The 20313-nt window shown below is 49.6% G+C and overlaps 1 protein-coding gene and 1 pseudogene across 1 annotated transcript; both read left to right on the top strand.

The window, feature by feature from the left end:
- Positions 1-4044: 4044 nt before the first annotated feature.
- Positions 4045-11537, top strand: LOC145540979 (protein CD300H-like). The gene is given in 5 exon segments (XM_081576138.1): positions 4045-4066; positions 6835-6891; positions 6894-7190; positions 8804-8858; positions 10888-11537. Coding segments are annotated over 4 exon segments (495 nt in total). The 5' UTR covers positions 4045-4066; positions 6835-6866; the 3' UTR covers positions 11006-11537.
- A 2272-nt stretch (positions 11538-13809) lies between these two features.
- On the top strand, positions 13810-14091 carry LOC145540978 (small integral membrane protein 10-like protein 3 pseudogene; annotated as a pseudogene).
- The last annotated feature ends 6222 nt before the right edge of the window (positions 14092-20313 follow it).

Here is a 20313-nt window from a genome sequence, read left to right as displayed (position 1 = left end):
TCCAAATAGGAAAAGGAGTACGTCAAGGCTGTATATTGTCACTCTGCTTATTTAACTTATATGCAGAGTACATCATGAGAAACTCTGGGCTGGAGGAAGCGCAAGCTGGAATCAAGATTGCCGGGAGAAATATCAATAACCTCAGATATGCAGATGACACCACCCTTATGGCAGAAAGTGAAGAACTAAAGAGCCTCTTGATGAAAGTGAAAGAGGAGAGTGAAAAAGTTCGCTTAAAGCTCAACATTCAGACAACTAAGATCATGGCATCCGGTCCCATCACTTCATGGCAAATAGATGGGGAAACAGTGGAAACAGTGGTTGACTTTATTTTTCTGAGCTCCAAAATCACTGCAGATGGTGACTGCAGCTATGAAATTAAAAGACGCTTACTCCTTGGAAGGAAAGTTATGACCAACCTAGACAGCATATTAAAAGGCAGAGACATTACTTTGCCAACAAAGGTCCATCTAGTCAAAGCTGTGGTTTTTCCAGTAGTCATGTATGGATGTGAGAGTTGGACTATAAAGAAATCTGAGTGTAGAAGAATTGATGCTTTTGAACTGTGGTGTTGGAGAAGACTCTTGAGAGTCCCTTGGACTGCAAGGCGGTCCAACCAGTCCATCCTAAAGGAGATCAGTCCTGGGTGTTCATTGGAAGGACTGATACTGAAGCTGAAACTCCAATACTTTGGCCACCTGATGTGAAGAGCTGACTCATTGGAAAAGACTCTGATGCTGGGAAAGATTGAGGGCAGGAAGATAAGGGGATGACAGAGGATGAGATGGCTGGATGGCATCACCGACTCGATGGACATGGGTTTGTGTGGATTCAGGGAGTTGGTGACGGACAGGTAGGCCTGGCATGCTGCGGTTCATGGCGTCGCAAAAGTCGGACACGACTGAGCGACTGAACTGAACTGAACTGAACTCTGCATATAAGTTAAATAAGCAGGGTGACAATATACAGCCTTCACGTACTCCTTTTCCTATTTGGAACCAGTCTGTTGTTCCATGTCCAGTTCTAACTGTTGCTTCCTGACCTGCATACAGATTTCTCAAGAGACAGGTCAGATGGTCTGGTATTCCCATCTCTTTCAGAATTGTCCACAGTTTATTGTGATCCACACAGTCAAAGGCTTTGGCATAGTCAATAAAGCAGAAATAGATGTTTTTCTGGAATTCTCTTGCTTTTTCGATGATCCATCAGATGTTGGCAATTTGATCTCTGGTTCCTTTGCCTTTTCTAAATCCAGCTTGAACATGTGGAAGTTCACGGTTCATGAAGCCTGGCTTGGAGAATTTTGAGCATTACTTGACTAGCATGTGAGATGAGTGCAATTGTGCGGTAGTTTGAACATTCTTTGGTGTTGCATTTATTTGGGATTGGGATGAAAACTGACCTTTTCCAGTCCTGTGGACGCTGCTGAGTTTTCCAGATTTGTTGGCATAGTGAGGGTAGCACTTTCACAGCATCATCTTTTAGGATTTGAAATAGCTCAACTGGAATTCCATCACCTCCACTAGCTTTGTTCATAGTGATGTTCATAGTGTTCATAGTGTTGACTTCACATTCCAGGATTGCCGGAGTCCTGCTCCAGCTGGCCCAGGGGTTCCCTCAGGATGGACGGCGTCGGCGGAGAAAATGATGCAGTCTCTCGCTCAAAGCACTGGGCTGCATGTTTATTTTAAGCATCAGGTTTTCTTTTATACTTTTACAAAAGCGTTAGGTCAGAGGTATGACATCTTCAGTTTCCCCTCACCCATATTTACTGTCTCCATAAATCATTGTTGTCCTTCAGAGTTTCTTCTTAAGTGTCCTTGTGATGACATTGTAACTCGAGTTTGTCTCTGGGCTGTGTATTACATTCCTCAGTTTATTTCTTATCTCTTTAAATCCTGCTATCCCCTAGTAACTTAAGCTCATCATCTCCTAAAAAGGCTTTTGGCTATTAGTATCTCTAAAATACCTAGTTTCCATAAGTTATAGTAAAATATGCCAACACTACAACATACCTTAAACCTTTAGCTTCTAACTATTCTTAATTATTCCTAACCCCTAAACTCAGCAAACTTCTTTTGCCATAAACATTCCCCTTACAGGCAGGTTTCAGATGACAATGTTTCCCATGATCTCAGGCTGCAGCCTATGTGCTCATCCTGGAGCATTCTTTGTAAAGATCCTTGAACAAATGTCAGTAGTTAACGTTATGGATTATAACGTTCTTTCCAGCCAACTCAACAGGAGGAAGGAAAGGACAAGTCAGAATCACAAGACCTAACTCCTTCATCCCGGGACCGTGCCTGCGGGATGAGGAGAGGGGGTTGGGGCCGTGCCTCCATTTTGTCAGTAATGCCTATCGCGGCTCCCGACACAGGATGTCTGGCTCTAGGTGAGTGATCACACCATCATGGTTATCTGGGTCATGAACATCTTTTTCATATAGTTCTTCTGTGTATTCTTGCCACCTCTTCTTAATATCTTTCACTTCTGTTAGGTCCACACCATTTCTGTCATTTATTGAGCCCATCTTTGCATGAAATGTTCCCTTGGTATCTCTAATTTTCTTGAAGAGCTCTCTAGTCTTTCCCATTCTATTGTTTTCCTCTATTTCTTTTCATTGATCACTGAAGAAAGGCTTTCTTATCTCTCCTTGCTATTGTTTACAACTCTGCATTCAAATGGATATATCTTTCCTTTTCTCCTTTGCCTTTAGCTTCTCTTCTTTTCTCAGGTGTTTGTAAGGCCTCCTCAGACAACCATTTTGCCGTTTTGCATTTCTTTTTCTTGGGGATGGGGTGGTCTAGTCTTCATTTATTAAAAAGATTTTTTTTTATCTGGACCAATTTTAAAGTCTTTACTGAATTTGTTACAATATTGTTTCTGTTCTATGGTTTGGGTTTTTGGCCACAAGACATGTGATATCTCAGCTCCCCAACCAGAGATTGAACCTACATCCCCTACGTTGAAAGGCGAAGTCTTAACCACTGGACCATCAGGGAAGCCCCTATTCCTCATTTAACAGCAAGAACGATGCTTCAAAAACAAACATGGGATCATGCCACTCCTCTGCTCAAAACCCTCCAAGGTCCCCATTTCACTTTTGAGTTTCTCTCTGACATCATGTCCAACTAATCTCCCCCCATTCTATCTTTGCCAGCCTCACTGGCTTCTACAATGCCCTTGATCTGTGCCATCAAGGGCCAAGACAGAGCCAGCCTCACAGGGGTACAGCCGGTGTAGCATCACCAGGCTTCACACTTAGAAGAGCCACATGCTTGGCTGATACTCCATTGCCGCCATCTTGAAATGCTTTTTTTTTTTTAGTATTTCTTTATTTATCTGACTGCACTGGGTCTTAGTTGTGGCCGCAGGATCTTCGATCTTCGTTGCATCACTCTTAGTTGTGGCATGTAGGATCTAGTTCCCTGACCAGGGTTCAAACCTGGGCTCCCTGCATTGGGAGCACAGAGTCTTAGCCACTAGACCACTCCTGAAATTCTTAATATTTCCAGAATGAGGATGTTTTCATCTTGCACTGGGCCCTGCAAGCAGCTATGTCCAGACAAGGCTTAGTCAATGCTTGATCACCCGGGACTGCCCATGCCAGCCACAGGAAATGGGCTCTCTTTACATAGAGGAGGACTTGCTCAGAAAATCTAGATGGAATTTAACCGAGACAGGAGTGGCTGTCTGGGCAATACTGATTTAGAGAAGGGTGGATGGGCCCATCAACCGCAGGCAAGGAATGGGAAGGGCATCATCTTCACAAGGAACAGAAACTGGAACTGCACATTCAAACTGCAACATGAGAACGACCTTCAACAAGTTTTCAGCATCATTATCATATGATGTCCCAAGGCCCCAGCTTCCCTCATTTTCTAACCAACAGAGAATAGCTCTTAGAGGCTGACAGAGGAAGCAGAAAAGTGCCAAGAAAAGCAGAAAAGGGAGACAGTGAGTGGAACTGGGTGAGGAGGCGCCAGGCTCTGGAGGAGCCTGGAGAGATCCCTGGGGGACACGGCCACGCGGCTGCTGGCGGCTCTGTTGCTTCTCTGGGTCCCAGGTGAGCAGGGCTGGGCCTGACGTGGGGAAGTTCATGCGGGCGAGTCAGGGTGAGCACGGTGTGAGCAAAGGGTGGTGATGGGAAGGAGAAGAAGCATAAGGAAACAGAGGGTGAGATGTGCCCGTAAAAACCCCAGTTCAGCATATTTCCTCCCTGGCAGCACGTACTGAGCCCTAAGTTTATATCTGGGCACTTGAGTCATTATCCCAACATGATTAAAATCAGAAATGTCGTCTTGATACACCAGAGAGAAGGGCAGGGGGAGCAGAGAACTAATACTAATTGGACAAATCAATGTAGACAAGATTTTCTCCTGTTACTTAATCTAATCCTTAATTCTTATTAAAACAAGAGACTGTAGGGTGGAAGGGAGGCTGAAAAGGAGGAGATATATGTAGACATATAATGGATTCATGTTGCTGTACAGCAGAAACTAACACAACATTGTAAAAAATTTTTTTAAATAATAAATAATTATATAAAATTAATTATATTATTTATGCATTAATTAATAAATATTATTTGTTGTATTAAATAAATAATAAAAATAATACATACATTTAGAAAAAGAGAGACAAACTCAGAGAGGTGTAGATAATTTATTCTAAATCGGTTCATAAAGACACGCAAAGCCAATGGACTTCTCCGGAGGTCCAGTGGCTAAGACTGTGCCCTCTCAATGCGGGGAGCCGGGGTGCCATCCCTGGTCAGGGAACTAGACCCCACATGCTGCAACTAAAGATCCTGCATGCTGCAAGTAAGACCCAGCACAGCAGAATAAGTAGATAAATATGTGTGTATGTGTATATATATATATATATATATACATACATATATAAAAGACATAGTCAAGATTCAAACCAAATACTTTTATATCCAAGGGTGTTGGTCTTTTTAATAGTACAATGTCAATTACTTCTAAGTCCCCTAGTGAATATCCCTTTATGCATGGAGACCCTGACGCCCTGCGGGCCGGTGCCTCTCTGGGGGTCTGGGCTGGCCCCAGGTGGGGGCACACAGACCAGGGGGGCGGGGTGTCCCTGCCCTGTGGGCCTCTGGAAAGTCAGACTGCTGGGAATGTGGTCAGTCCTGGTCTGAGAGCTCCTGTAAATGACGGTAGAAGGAAAAAGTCAAGGGTTTTTTTTTTAGGCCTTGGTGGGCAGGGAGCTTGCTCTAGGGGGTGCTGGGGGAGCTGCTCACGCTGGCTTGGGGTCAGGGTCTGGCGGAGCATCAGAGGGCAGGGAGGTTCTGGAGAAACTCCGAGTGTCCCTCACGTTTCCTGTCCGTAACTGAGGAGGCAGGCCCCAGATCTTTAAGGGTGGGGCTCATACAACTGAAAGAGTCCAATGTCAGAGTCCAGGACAGAAGTCGCCTTCCTCCCGCGCCCCGTCCCTCCCCTCCTCCCCTCCCCCTTCCTCTCCTGGCGGTCAGAATCAGAGAGACAGCGCCTGCAGAGCCCAGATGCACAGAGAGGGCTCAGCGAGGCTGCCCCCTTTCGCCTTGAGTTCCAAGCCTCAGCGTGGAGGTCTTCTGGCTGGGGCATTTTGCCCCCTCCAGCAAGGCTCTTGAACCCCAGCACTGCTGACATGGGGGCGCATCACTCTGTGTAGTGGGGGGTGCCTTGTGCACTGAGAGATGTTTAGCAGCATCCCTGGCCTCTGCCCACTGGATGGCAGGAGCAGTTCGCACCCCCTTCCCGTACTCCCTCCCCCTGCCCCGCAGTGGTGACCCTCAAAAATGTCTTCAAACATTGCCAGGTATCTCAACTGGGGACTATCGCTGCAGCCTGGGAGCCAGTGCACTAGGGAATGTTGGTGGGAGACGTAGACAGAGTTGTGTTGCAGAATATAGGTTAGTGGGGCCACTTGAACCTGCTGGGAAATAAAATTCAAGATATTAAAAGTGAAGAAGTGGGAATTCCTTGGTGGTCCAGCGGTTAGGACTCAGCACTTTCACTGCTGAGGGCCCTGGTTTCAATCCCTGGGGCGGAGGGTGGGGGACTACGATGCTGCAAGCTGGGCAGCTCAGCCAAAAAATTTTTTAAAAAATGAAGAAGCAAAAAATGTATTTTTTATGTTAATTTGAACATTTGAAAAAGCAAAAGGCTCATTATCTGTGGATGACAGTATAATGCCTGAATGGTTGGTTGGATGGGTGGATGGGGAGAGGGAAGGAAAGAGAAAAGGAGAGAGGGAACGATGGCTGGATGGACAGACAGATAGGTGATCAGTAAGTAGATTATTTGGGCTTCCCTGCTGGCTCAGATGGTAAAAAACCTGCCTGCAATGAGAGAGACCTGGGTTCGATCCCTGGATCAGAAAGATCCCCTGGAGAAGGAAATGGCAACCCACTCCAGTATTCTTGCCTGGAGAATCCCATGGACAGGGGAGCCTAGCAAGCTATATAGTCCATGGGGGTGCAAAGAGCTAGACACGACTAAACAGCAACGACAATCGTCGCCGAGTTCTGGCCTCCTTCACACGTTTGTTAGTTTGTTAGCTTGTTAGTCGCAAAGAGTCAGACACAACTGAGGCGACTAACACACACACACACACACACACACACACACACACACACACACACACACACAAGTATATTACATACACGATTTTTTTCCAGAAGTTTGGTGCTTTGCCAAAACCATTTCTCAACCGACCTTTACACTGGGTTAATCCTCTGCGTCCTTTGCTTCTGATCCATCCTTCCTCTGGCCTCAGGGTGACTTCCGGGCCCCAGAGGGACTGACCCCCCAGGCTCCTCTGGCCCAGGCTCTTTGTCCCTGAGTGGCCCCAGCACTGTGATGGGCGCCGTGGGGGACTCCCTGAGCGGGAGTGTCGGTACGAGGAGGAATACGAGGCATTTCACAAATACTGGTGCAGACAACCATGCTTCCTGCTTTGGCAGCGGACTGTGCAGACCAGTGGGTCCGAAGTGGAGGTGAAGAGCGGCCGGGTGTCCATCACGGACCATCCGGAGGATCTCACCTTCACAGTGACCTTGGAAAACCTCACTGCAGATGATGCAGGGAAATACAGGTATGGGGTTGCGATGATTCTGAAGGAGGAAGGACTCCTTGGCTTTCTGCCTGATCCCTTTTTCCAGATTCAAGTGATTGTCTCCCCAGGTAAGACCCTCCTTTTCTCTGGTACTGGCAGTGAAGGAATCTGAGTTCAGCTCTGCGGGGCATCCCAGGAAATCTCAGCCCAGGGGAGAGGAACTGGGCCTGGTGTTCATGTGTCAGAGCTTCAGGGCCAAGTGCGTCGTGTGCATATGAGTGTGTGTCCGGTGTGTGAGAGTGTGAGTGTGTAAGAGGGTATGAGAGTGAGGGAGGGACATCTGGGTTCCTGCCACCACGCCGGGCCCTGACATTGTCCGTGGGCCTGGGGGATTCTGAGGCTGTAGAGGGGGGAAGGGCCTGCTGTTATCCCGGATCCATCAGGACTAAGGGGCTCTTGCCATCTCCCTGTGCTCACGGGGCACAGGGTGTGTATGTGGGAGGTGGGGTGGGGGGTCCACTCCAAAAGAATCTCTTCTCACTCTCCCCTGGCTTCCGCCGTCAGAACTGGGGCCTCTCAACAACCCAGATCCTCATCCAGGAGCCCTGAGTGGTCCAGGCTCAGAGATGGCTGAGCCTGCCAGGCTCACCCCTCTGACTGCATGATCCCAAAGGGCAAGCCCCAGCCCCAGCTCCTCCCCTGGGCCTTTCCTCGGCCTCTGACTGCTGTGCTGACCCAGGGAAAACCCGTTTCCCAGAGGCACCAGCAACTGGGCTGGGGGCCAAGGGGAGTGGTTTGTAGACAAGGGAAAGGCTGAGAGGGAGCCCCCAAGCCTCTGGCCCCTGTCTGGGCCTTAGGAAGCATCACTACAAACAAAGCTAGTGGAGGTGATGGAATTCCAGTTGAGCTATTTCAAATCTTCAAAGATGATGCTGTGAAAGTGCTGCACTCAACATGCTGTGCATAGTGTCTGTGCTGTGCTTAAGTGCTTTGTCTCATCTGTCTGGCATCCTCGCTGTCTCCTCAGCCTCCCTCCGCTTCTGCTCCTTTCCCTTCTGGACTCTGAACCAGAAGGCTCTGAGTCGTGGGCAGGAGGGAGCCCACAAACCCCTGGACCGGACAAGGTGGAAGTGGGCTGGGGGACCACTAACAGAATATTTTCAAAATAGTTACTTTGTTATTTATGGGTGTGCTGGATCTTCACTGCTGCACGCGGGCTTTCCCCAGGTGTGGTGAGTGGGTGCAGCCCTCCCGCTCTGGTGCACGGGCTTCTCCTGTTGCTGAGCACAGGCTCGAGGACGCTCAGGCTTCAGTAGCTTCCGTAGTACTGTCTTCTGCCAGGGTGGGCAGGGTGAGCTGGGGTGGAATGTGAATGCACTGGCTAGGGGGTGGGACCTGAGGTCCAACTCTTGTGCTGACCTTCATGCGCTCCTGTTTTCAACGAGGTGAGGAAAAGGAAAATGCTTAATGCTAGAGGCAATGACGCTGGTCCTGGCTGTGTCCACATGGATGCAGAACAAGTTGGGATGGAGTTGGGTGGAGATACTCCTATATGCTGGTCAGGCCTGGGTCTGAGCATGAGGAGGCGATGGTCCCAGAACACCTGTCCAGCCCCTTCTGTGAGTTCCCTCTCCTCTGTGGACTGGGAACCAGGCAGGTGACAGGGAGCTGGCTGGGGAGAGTCGTGGACAGGACACCGTTCTTCACCCTTCACTGCTCTTCACTCCACCTTCCATTACAGCCTCCAGTAGCAACAGCTCTACGTGGACCTCTGGATGGCTCAGCCAGCAGCAAGGGTAAGGTGCATGCCTCCTGGTGTCCTCTATCATCTTCACGGCTTCTTCCCTAGGGTAGGGCTTCCTAGACACAGGTTTCCTTAATGAGTCACCACTCAACAAACGTTTAATTTACTTGCCGTGTGCCAGGAACTGATCCAAAGGCTAGGAATATGACTGGGAACTGATGGGCAAGGTTGTGCTTTCATGGAAGTTTCTTTCAAATGGGTAGATTTTAGACAATGGCAAGATGGATAAGAAGATAGATAGATGATAGATAGATAGGTAGATAGATATGGATGATTGATAGATACAAAGATACATGCACGCATAGGAATAGCTAGAGGACAGTTGATAGAGATGAGTGAAAGGAAGGATAGCTAGATATGGCTAGATGGATGGATGGATGGATGGATAGATGGATGGATGGATGGATAGGTGGACGGGTGGATGGGTGGATGGATGGATGGATGGACGGATGGACAGATGGGCAGATGGATGGGTGGATTGGTGGATGGATGGATGGATGGATGGATAGACGGATGGATGGATGGACGGATGGGCAGATGGATGAGTGGATTGGTGGATGGATGGATGGATGGATAGACGGATGGATGGATGGACGGACGGACGGATGGGCAGATGGATGGACGGATGGGTGGATGGATGGATGGATGGATGGATGGATGGATGATACATACATAGATGAATATGGATAGATATGGATGGATGATTTACAGATACATACATACAGAGGATAGTTGGTAGAGATAGAGACATGTGACAGGTGGATAGATATATGATAGATAATAGAGGTAGATGGAGAGAGAGGTACTTGGATAGATGATAGATAGACAATAGAGGAAACGTCCGTTAACGGCAATCACTGTGAGGCAAATGAAGCAGGTGGGTAAGGATAGGGTGAGAGACGTGTAGGAAGATGACGGGACATGATGCAGGCTATCACGAGGCTGAGTGAAAACAAATAACCCAGAGATTGTCTTAGCTTAGGTTTGTTCGAACTCGATCCTAAGACACGTTTTGGCAAGTTGATCCCAGGAATAATGGTGAGGGAACAGGGAAGCAGGGAATGCCAGTGAAGTAGACGTCAGTGAAAGAGGTGTCAGCATAGCAACGGGGCTCACTCCCTCTCAGAGAGACTCTGTGGGGCATCCCCCGGGACAGTCATGGTCCTCACGGTGGGAGAAGATGGAGAGGCTGGCGGTTTCCATACAGAGTGATGAGGGACGGCCTCTCAGAACAAGTGACCCTGGAGCAGAACCCCGGGGGGAGCAGCAGAGCCCACCGAGGTGGAGTCTGGAGGAGTGTCCCGGCAGAGGGCTCCGCGGCACGTCCGGCCTGCTTGCTGCAGGAAGCCACGCACACCCCAAAAGCCAGAGACCGCCCTCAAGCCAAGGATGTGGGAAACCACTGGTGGGCTGAGCACTGTCCAAGCAGCCAGGAGCTCAAACGTGGGCAAAGAGGGTGCGAGGCGGGGCACCAACAGGGTTGGCCACAGGAGCCCAGGGTAATCTTGGAGGTGACCCTGGAGGGCCGCCTTAGGCTGGGAGCCAGGATGAGGGGCGAGGAGGCGGGGAGGCTCAGGGTGGGGAGAGGACGCAGCATTTGTGAGGAGCCGGAGTGAGGGCAGGTCCTGGGACCCGGAGGTGAGAGAATTGGCCATGAGCTGAGCTTGGAGTTGAGATCGTTGTGGTTGAGACTGCGGAACCATTTAAACAGAACAGATGCTCTCCCACGCAGATGTTACGGATGAGTGGGGATTTCCCTGGTGGTCCAGTGGCTAAGACTCCATGCTCCCAACGCAGGCGGCCCAGGTTCAATCCCAGGTCAGGGAACTAGGATTCTACTTGCCACAACTAAAGATCTCGCAAACTGCTACGAAGACCCAGTGCAGCCTCAATACCAACCAGACTTGACCTTGATTTTGAGTTTTGAGGCCACAGGACCTGAGCACAGAGGAAGATGGGGGAGGGGCCTGGGCCTCCTGTTGAAGCAGAAACTCACCACTGGTCACCGCATCCTCCCACAGGTCCCTGCTGGGCAGCGCCCACTTCCTGCTCCTGGTCTTCCTGAAGGTGCCGCTGCTTCTGGGCTTGCTTGGTGCTGTCCTCTGGGTCAACAGGCCTCAGCGGGCAATTTGTGGGTAGACAGAACCAGTCTGCCCAAGACAACCTGCAGCCCCATCCCCCCGCCATCAATATCCTGTCCAGAGACACAGCCGCTCAGACTAGAGAAGAACTTCTGACCTTGAACTTCATGCCTCTTTTCACCTTATAGCCAGAGACTCATTACAAAAAAAAAAAAAAAAACTTTAAAAAATTTAATGAAATATATCACATAGACAAGTGTCTATATGATGTTTACCTGCCTGGTACCTGGCTGGGGAGAAGCGGGGAGAACATTTCACAAGGGCACCCAGAACCCCTCATTCCCTAGGAGGGAGCCCCAGGCACAGCACCACCCGTCAGGGGACCCCAGGGTCTGATTTGCTGCCATCTCACCCACCTGCGTTCCTTTCCCCCAGGTGTAGATTCCCAACTCTTCATTTCTTCATTCACTCACCAAATACAAAGAGCCTAACATGTTTCTAAGTGCCGGGGAGAGAGCAATCATTAAAACATGGGTTTATATTCTAATGGAAGTTTTTTAAAAAAATAAAGATATAACACTGGTTTATAATAAGCATTGTGGGGACTTCTCTGGTGGCCCAGTGGTTAAGACTTCACCTTCCAATACAGGGAGTGTGGGTTCGATCCCTGGTCAGGGAACTAAGATTCCACATGCCTCATGGCCAAAAAACCAGAACATAAACAACAGAAGCAATGTTGTAACAAATTCAATAAGCACTTTAAAAATGGTTCACATAAAAAAAATAAGCCTTATAGAGAAAAAAACAGAATTCAGAGAGTGGGGTGACAGGAGGGCAGAGACGACCTCTCGGATGAGAGCCTCCAGCTGGCTTGTGGGGGAGGTGGACAGGCTGGACAGAGGCAAAGGCCTGGGTCAAGAAGGAGCGGGGCTGTGACGATCCTCTCTCTTCAGCCGGGTGATCTCCTCTAAGTCAGCCAGCATCAAAAACAGTCTCCATGAAATAGAGCCTCTTGCTCTCTGGGAGGTGGGAGCTTGGGCAGAGGTGTAGTTTACCTCGTTGGGACCCATCCCCTGTGTCCGAGCCACAGGTCAGTCGGAAGCCTTGCTGGGTGGATGTGGCATCTCTATTTCCTGACCTCAAGGGCAAAAATAGCAGGTAACCACTCGGGCTTCCCAGGTGGTGCTAGTGGTAAAGAACCCGCCTGCAATGCAGGAGACATAAGAGATGCAGGTTTGATCCCTGGGTCAGAAAGATCCCCTGGAGGAGGACACGGCAATCCACTCCAGTATTCTTGTCTGGAGAATCCCACGGACAGAGGAGCCTGGCGGGCTACAGTCCATGGGGTCGCAAAGAGCTGGACACAACTGAGGCAACTCGGCACACACCAGGGCACACTTGTGACAGTTCTTCAGCCCACCAACAGATGGTGCTAGTGGCCTCTTGCAGAGCTTCACTCCTTCAAGGACATAGGAACAATTCTACTCTAACGGGATTGCCTCTCAGCTGCTGGATCTGATCCTGGCCGCCGTGAGTATCTGAACAAGACCCGTTACATCCTGACAGCCGTTCCTCTCCAGGCTGAGTCCTACAGCCCCTTCCCTCTTGTCAGCCTGAGCTGTCTGAGTAGGGGTCACCTTCCCACCCTGGGATTGACCAGACACGGACTCAGACATCCAGGGGTTCCAGGGCCAGGGCTCAAAGTGCAACCAGGGGTCTGGGGCCCAGTGGGTAGTTAAGACTGGAGTCGATCGAGGTCCTAAAGACCCGTTCCCCAGGGAGGGGCTAGACTCAGGTAAGAAAGATAAGGACACGTCTGATTGCAGTCCGGGACTTCAGCTTCCCTGAGCAGCACCTCCCTAACTGTTCTGGATTTCTTCCTCCCTGGGATGAGTGGAGAGACCCAGCGCCCCCTCGCAGAACGTGTCTACTTGCTTGGAATTGACCATGAGTGAGGCAAGCTGCTATTCCTATCAAACCACCAGTAGATGTGTAAGTGAGCAGGACTCTACGGGGCCTTCCTGGGGTGGGGGTGTGTGTGTGGGGTCAGGCCTTTCCCCTTACCCTCCGCTTTAGCTCCTCTCTGAAGTACCTAGGTAGTAGTATCTGATGCACATTTCCTGAGCTATTTTGCAGAGGTGAAAACCCCCCACCAAAGGGAAGATATTGACTACTTGAGGACCATGAGCACCTGGCCCCAGGCCTCCTGGAGCCTCAGGACTGGTAGACGGAACCCCTGTGACACCCCCTGCTCCCTCATCAGCTGATCAGAGGATTGTGGGGGACCTAGCGACCACCCCACCCCAAAATGGTTTTTTAAAATGCTTTGCTGAAGTCTTTCAGGGAGCTCAAGGCTTTCTAGGGTATGAGCCTCCTCTTATTGCAATGAAACTTCCTTTCCTCCGGACTCCGACGTTTCAGTTTGTTTGGCCTCACTGTGTGTCGGGCAAACGAACTTGCATCAGCAAATTAAGTTTTAATACAGTAGTCATTTTATAGCCCAATTAATTCTACTTTATGGCCATTTGTGTAACAGAAAGTCAATTTGTGAACTTGGCGCATTTAAAATACACTGCAATTTTTATAATCCTCTTTTGGCATCTCTCCTTTTTTTAAGACTCTAAGAGCTTCAAAAAAATAAAAGGCTCGCGCGGCCGGGCTGGGACGGGGCGCCGGCTCGCTGAGGCGCTTCCCGAGAGCGTGACGCGCCGACTCCCCTCCCCGCGGCCCGCCCGCCCGCCGGCCTCGCCGCCGCCTCCTTCGCTCCCTCAGCGCGGGCCAGCTGCCGGGGCGGAGGCTCAGGGGCGTCGCGGCGCCGAGAGGACGGGCGGCCGGGCTTTGGCGCGTCCGACGGCCGGTCGGTGCGCGGCGGCGGGCGGCGGCGGCGGCGGGCGCCGGTCTATATGGCGGCGGCTCTGTCGGGCCTGGCTGTCCGGCTCTCGCGCTCGGCCGCCGCCCGCTCTTATGGGGTCTTCTGCAAGGGGCTGACCGCACGCTGCTCATCTTCTTCGACCTGGCCTGGCGCCTGCGCATCAACTTCCCCTACCTCTACATCGTGGCTTCCATGATGCTCAACGTCCGTCTGCAGGTTCATATTGAGATCCACTGAAGGCCTTCTGCGGACTGACCGGCGTGTCCTGGGGCTCAGGGGTCAGAGACACAGCATGAAGGACGGACGCAGGCCTCTCCGCACCCGCTTCGCGGAGGAGCAAGGAGTGGGCGCTGCCTTGGACAGAGCCCTGTGCAGAGAACTCTGGAGTGAGAGACGGCAGAAGGAGGGCCCTCGGCCAGCAGATGCCGCTTCCCGGGTGAAGAGGCCTGCGATCGATGCCTGGGGAAATCCACGAAAGGAGAAGTCCTCACTGGAAGCAAAGCATGACCTGCGTGGGGCCAGCTCCTTGCTTCGCAGTGGCCTCGAAGCACTTCCACGGTGGCAAGAATCAGTACAAAGAAATTCAGCCTCAGCGGCCGCGCAGAACAACACTGCAGGTCTGTCCTCGGCTCCTGCAGGGGAGCGAGGTGTGGGGCTGGTCCGCTGCGTCGGGGAGGCTCCGGGCACGGACTGGCTGCAGGCAGCGCCCAGGCCCACTGGCGGCCACAGAGGACGGAGCCACAGTGGAGAGCCTTGGGGGTCCGGACTGCTGGGCCGGCAGAGAGGGTCCACAAAGGGGGCTTCTGAGGACGACCCGCCCAGTGCTTTCCTGGAGAAGCTGGACTTGGCATTTGCACCCTCTTGCCTGCGATCCATCTTGCTGCACGCACATCCCCTAATATTCTTGAATGATGAGACGAAAAGTGTTCTCCCTGGCCATTCAGAGCCCATGTTTTCAGAGCCAAGAGTAGGATACAAGAAAATGTTTTCATGGGAAAAAAGTACCTCAGATGATCTGCAGATAACAGTGGCATCACTAGCTCCACAAGCTTTTGAATGAGCAACTCTGTTATGCCGTGGTTAAGGTACAGGCAGAACAATAAAAATAGTGAGACTAACTTGAAGCGCTGTCCTCGAATGCTGTCTTTGCGTTAACTCTGGACGCACACGCTGCGGCAGTGAAGCTCCGGCTTTGATTCGTGTGACAGACAAGGTCAGTGGAACTTAAACCCACAGAAAGCTGGTTGATACGGAAGGAAATCTCTGTACTTGAAAGATATTTAGGGTTGGGAAGCCATGTCAAGGAGGTTATTGATACTACCTTATACACCTATCAGACTAAAATCGAAAGATGTAACAGCAAGTTTTAAGTTTACCTTCAGCACCCATCCGGCAGGGCTGCCATCCCAGGCACTATCTCTCCAGCCTGTCTCTGACCATCTGATGAGAGGAGATATTTGTAAAAGTCTACCCTGCTGGGCTTGGTCTGAGCCAGGCCAAGTTGATGGCAAGCTGTTGTCATCTCTGTGTTTTGTAGAATAATTTGAGCAAAAATCTGATATCTTTTCTCACACCCCTTTCCTTCCACTTGACATGCAATCTACATGGAGGCCCTATGGTGAAAGCTGCAATATTAATGTTACCTTTAGATAACCCTTCCTCAAACTAGGAACCCTAGCAGTGTTACCCAAGATAAAAAATGAGCTCGAGCCTGTCCACCGGAGCTCAGTCATGGAGGAAAAAACAGCAAGGACTTCCCCTTAGAGAAGGTCTCCAGTCTCTAGGAGTTGAGATGCCTCCTACACTAAAATGTTTTCTGAGATGACCCCTCTTGTTGTGTGTTGCTAGCTTTGATAAAAGGCACTGAAGAGCAGAAGTTTTGAAGGAGTCCCCAAGTAAGACATCCCCATTTTCGGAATTATTGGTCGCATATATCAGTTTCTGTTGTGTGCTAAATTACTATGCCGTGTGCTATTTTAGTGTTCTGGGGAAATGAAAAATAAACCCTGTTGTTTAGTGTAATAAACGTCTTATTTTACGTGTGAAAAAAAAATAAAAAAAAAAAATAAAAGGCTTTATTTTATAAAGTATCTATCTTATTCCCCAGGTTTCTGAGGAGCTTAGAGAGACCTTGAAACCCAGAGGGAAATAAAGCTGATACTCCTGATCCACTCCCCTTCAAAGAAAGGCAATTACTTGGCTTTAAGCTCAGTCAGTAAAGAATCCACCTGCAATTCGGGAGACCTGGGTTTGATCCCTGGGTTGGGAAGATCCCCTGGAGGAGGACATAGCAACCTGCTCCAGTATTCTTGCCTGGAGAATCGCCATGGACAGAGGAGCCTGGTGGGCTGCAGTCCATGGGGTCTCAAAGAGTCGGACATGACTGAGCAACTAAGCACACAACTTTTTATTAGTTTAATTATATTTTTCCCGGTCAAAAGAGAGACCCAATTTGAAACGTTAGGTGTTGCTCAGGGGGCTCCGAAGAGCTCTGATACCATAGTCCTTTACGTCTCAGTGCAAAGAATGCAATGACAGCAAAGTGGTAGATAAGAAATGATTTGTTAGAATAGGATGCTTGTGAGGTTTGCAAAAGGGTGGCTGAGAGATGTCGCGCCTGAGAACTTACTGGGCTACAGTTTTATAATCAAAGGAAAGGTGGGGAGGGGGAGGAGAACTTTGTCCTTCTCGAGTGGACGTAGTGCTTCCATCAGCAGCCCCTCCTCCAGGTTGAGTAGTGGAGTTTTCTTGTCCCCACGCGGTCAAGCTAGGTCCACAAATTATTGTTTCTTACGTGTGCAGAGAGCATTAATTACTGAGCTCACTGGGCGGGATGTGGGGCTCACGCCACCATCGGTTTATTTTTGGGAGCTTCTGTTGCATGGTTTTGTTGCTAAACAAGCCTGCTCGGTTTTGTGGTTAAGCAAACCTGCTTTCATGAGTAATCATCAACATACAAGACTTGTAGCTCAACTGGTAAAGAATCCTCCCTGCAATGTGGGAGACCTAAGTTTGACCCCTGGGTTGGAAAGATCCCCTGGAGAGGGGAAAGGCTACCCACTCCAGTATTCTGACCTGGAGAATTCCATGGACTGTATGGTCCATGGGGTCGCAAAGAGTCGGACACGACTGAGCGACTTTTGCTTTCACCCACCCACCACCCATTTATTTTCTACTTACAATCCCTAGTGGGGTAACTGTTTAATCACCTACTTTGTCCCTTTACTCTGTCCCAATCAAATTCACTCTGTGGTTGGTTCCCATGCTCTTTAATGCTTCACTTGACATTTTAGGCTTTTTGCTCTACATGTCTCTCTTGCAGCCCTCTGAAACACAAATAGTTCATCAGCTCCGGGGAATGTCTGCAGAGTGTGGGAGATGTCACTCCGTAGGAGGGTTGCCATGCTCTTCTCCAGGGGATCTTCCCAACCCAGGGATCGAATCCAGGTCTCCCGCATCGCAGACAGATTCTTTACAGCCTGAGCTTAAAGCCAAGTAATTGCCTTTCTTTGAAGGGGAGTGGATCAGGAGTATCAGCTTTATTTCCCTCATAGAGGTTTGGGATCTGTGTGTCAATTCCTCGCAGGAAATCTTTCTGAGTTAAGTCTTCATGTACAGACTTGAGAGTTGAAGAAGGAAATTCCCACAGGGCCAGATACACACCTATGTTGGTCAACACTCTAGAGAAACAGAACAATAGGAGATGTTTGCATATGAAGAGATTTATTTTGAGGAATTGGCTCACCTGGGAATACCACCATCTGCTGTCTGTAAGCTGGATACTCAAGAAAACCGGGTGACATTATTCACACCGAGTTCAATAGTTTGAGAAGTAGAAGTGCCGAGGATAGGAAGCAGCCAGGCAGGAAGGGCTGAATACCTTGTTCCTCCACCTGTCAGGCTAATTTCATCAGACCAATTAAAGGATGCCCACCTACACTGGGAGATCAAATGAGATCCAACCAGTCTTTCCTAAAGGAAGTCAACCCCGAATATTCATTGGAAGAACTGATGCTGACGCTGAAGCTCCAATACTTTGGCCACCTGATGCAAAGATCCTACTCATTGGAAAAGATCCTGAGGCTGGGAAAGATTGGAGGCAAAACGAGAAGGAGGCAGCAGAGGATGAGATGGTTGGATGGCCTTACCAACTCAGTGGACATGAACCTGAGCAAACTCTGGGAGACAGTGAAGGACAGAGGAGCCCGGCGTGCTGCAGCCCATGGTGTTGCAAAGAGTTGAACACAACATAGGGACTGAAAAACAACAACAAAAACTTACATTGGGCAGGGGCAACCTGCTTCACTGAGTCCACCCATTCCCATGGTAATCTCACCGGGAAACGGCCTCGCACACACCTCCAGAATTGTTTAATCTGGGCACTCTGTGGCCACTTAGGTTGATGCATAAAATTAGCCATCATAACAGGAACCCCTGCAGAAAACCAGATGCATTTCCTGAATTACTGTTGTCATTGCCCATGTTGATTCTTCCAACCAGTCAGCACAGCCAGGAGCCAGCAGAAACTACTTTCAGCTCAAGAAACGTTTTTCTGGAAAGGAAGACACCCTGGGGAAGTTAGCGAGAAGGGAGAGATCTTGGTGGGTGGAGAAGGTGTAGGAAACAGAGTCCAGATCAGGCTTCTCTATTGAGGTTGCCATGGTGACCAACAAACCACCCCATTCTGCTTCCTGGGTCTGATGCTCCTTCTTGCTGGCTCCTGGCTCTTTCCCCTTCAGAGTCACCATATGGTGAGCGGATGCTTGGGCCGTTGTGCCAGGGAAATCTAGGTTCGGGTCTTGACGCCATCACTTATATGCTTCTGGTCAGTTTGTCTGGGCTTCCCTGGTAGTGCAGTGGTAAAGAATCTGCCTTCCAATGCAGGAGACATGGGTTCGATCCCTGGGTCAGGAAGATCCCCTGGGGAAGAAAATGGCAACCCACTCCAGTATTCTTGCCTGGGAAATCCCATGGAAAGGGGAGCCTGGTGGGCTGCAGTTCAGGGGGTTGCGAAAGTCAGACACGATTGCGTGACTGAACATGCACACATGCACTTTGTTTACCTTCTGATTCGTTGGAAACGTAGCTGAGAGGCGAGATTTACTGATATACTCTTTGCTACGTGAAATTCTCTCCCCCGTCAAAAAAATCAAGCAAACTCTCAGGAGTGTAATTTCACATTTTGGTTTTGCATGTGTGTTCATTACTGTTTTTTTTATTTCCATGTTTTGGTTTTTAAATTCTTTTTAAAAAAGTTTTAGTGGAGTTTATTTGATTTACGATGTTGTGTTAGTTTCAAATAAACAGCAAAGTGATTCAGTTATACACACACGTGTATTCATTCTTTCTCAGATCCTTTTCCCATATGGATTATTATTGAATACTGAGGAGAGTTCCCTGTTTTACACAGTAGATCCTTGTTGTCTATCTATTCTATGTAGAGTGTTATGTGTTTGCTAAGCTCAAACTCCTAACGTATCCCTACCCCCACCCACATTTCTCCTTTGGTAAACCATAAGTTTGTTTCTGAAGTCTGTGAGTCTGTTTCTGTTTCCTAAATAGTTTATTTATATCATTTTTTAAAACACTGAACTCCATGCATGATATCATATGATATTTGTCTTTCCCTGTCTGACTTACTTCACTCAGTATGACATTCTCTAGGTCCATTCATATTGCTGCACACAGCACTATTTTATTCTTTCTAAATTGGTGCTTAAATTCCTTTATCGAGGTATAACACACAAACAGAAAGGGCATGAGGAGGATTGAGATGGAGACAGCTATAATCACAGTGTTGTAGGGAGAGAGGGCTATTGTAATGCCTGGGGAAAGGAGGGAGAAAGAGAGAGAGTTAGACAAATCCAGGACTACAGGATATGGGTTCCAGGAATATTGTGGCCTCAGATCTTGATAAGACAGTCTAGAAGAGGAACAGATCTGGGAAGAGAGTGTTTAGGAGGAAATCAGTAGACCTGGCTTGTGCAGGACAAGGTGGAGAAATGTGCATAAGGTGGGTGAGAATTACCCTGCACGTGGACCGACCTCCCCGTCAATCCCAGGGGAAACTGCCCCTAAACCATCATGTCATGAGGCCGAGTCGCTCTGTGTGAGGACAGACCTGCCTGCCCACCTCCTGGGAAGGACCAGCCCCCATCTCTGCATCTCTGCTCAGCACTGCGAACTCAGAAGAGAGGCCAGCTCTGGGGTCTTCGGGCAGACCGCCCCCGTGTTATATGGCCGCCCCCTCCATGTCCTCGGGTGGAGGGTAAAGGGCCGGAGTGAGATTCCCAGGGTCCCAGCCTCCCCCTTAGCTTCTCCCACCACTGAACTGCCCTAGCTCACGCTCAGTTCTCTGTCCTGAAGCTCCCGATGCAGTCCACTCTCAAAAGAAGAGTAAAAAGTGAGGAACGTGGAGGGTTGGGGTCAGTGGCTCCCCGTCTGTGTTGGGGATCAGGGAGACACACTGGGAGGGAAGCCATGGGCTGTGGGAT

Source organism: Giraffa tippelskirchi, chromosome 3 (assembly GCF_054371585.1).
Source record: "Giraffa tippelskirchi isolate mGirTip1 chromosome 3, T2T-mGirTip1v1.2.pri, whole genome shotgun sequence".
Taxonomy (NCBI): Eukaryota; Metazoa; Chordata; class Mammalia; order Artiodactyla; family Giraffidae; genus Giraffa; species Giraffa tippelskirchi.
Note: the sequence above shows the minus strand (reverse complement) of the source record. Positions and strands in the feature narration are given on the sequence as shown.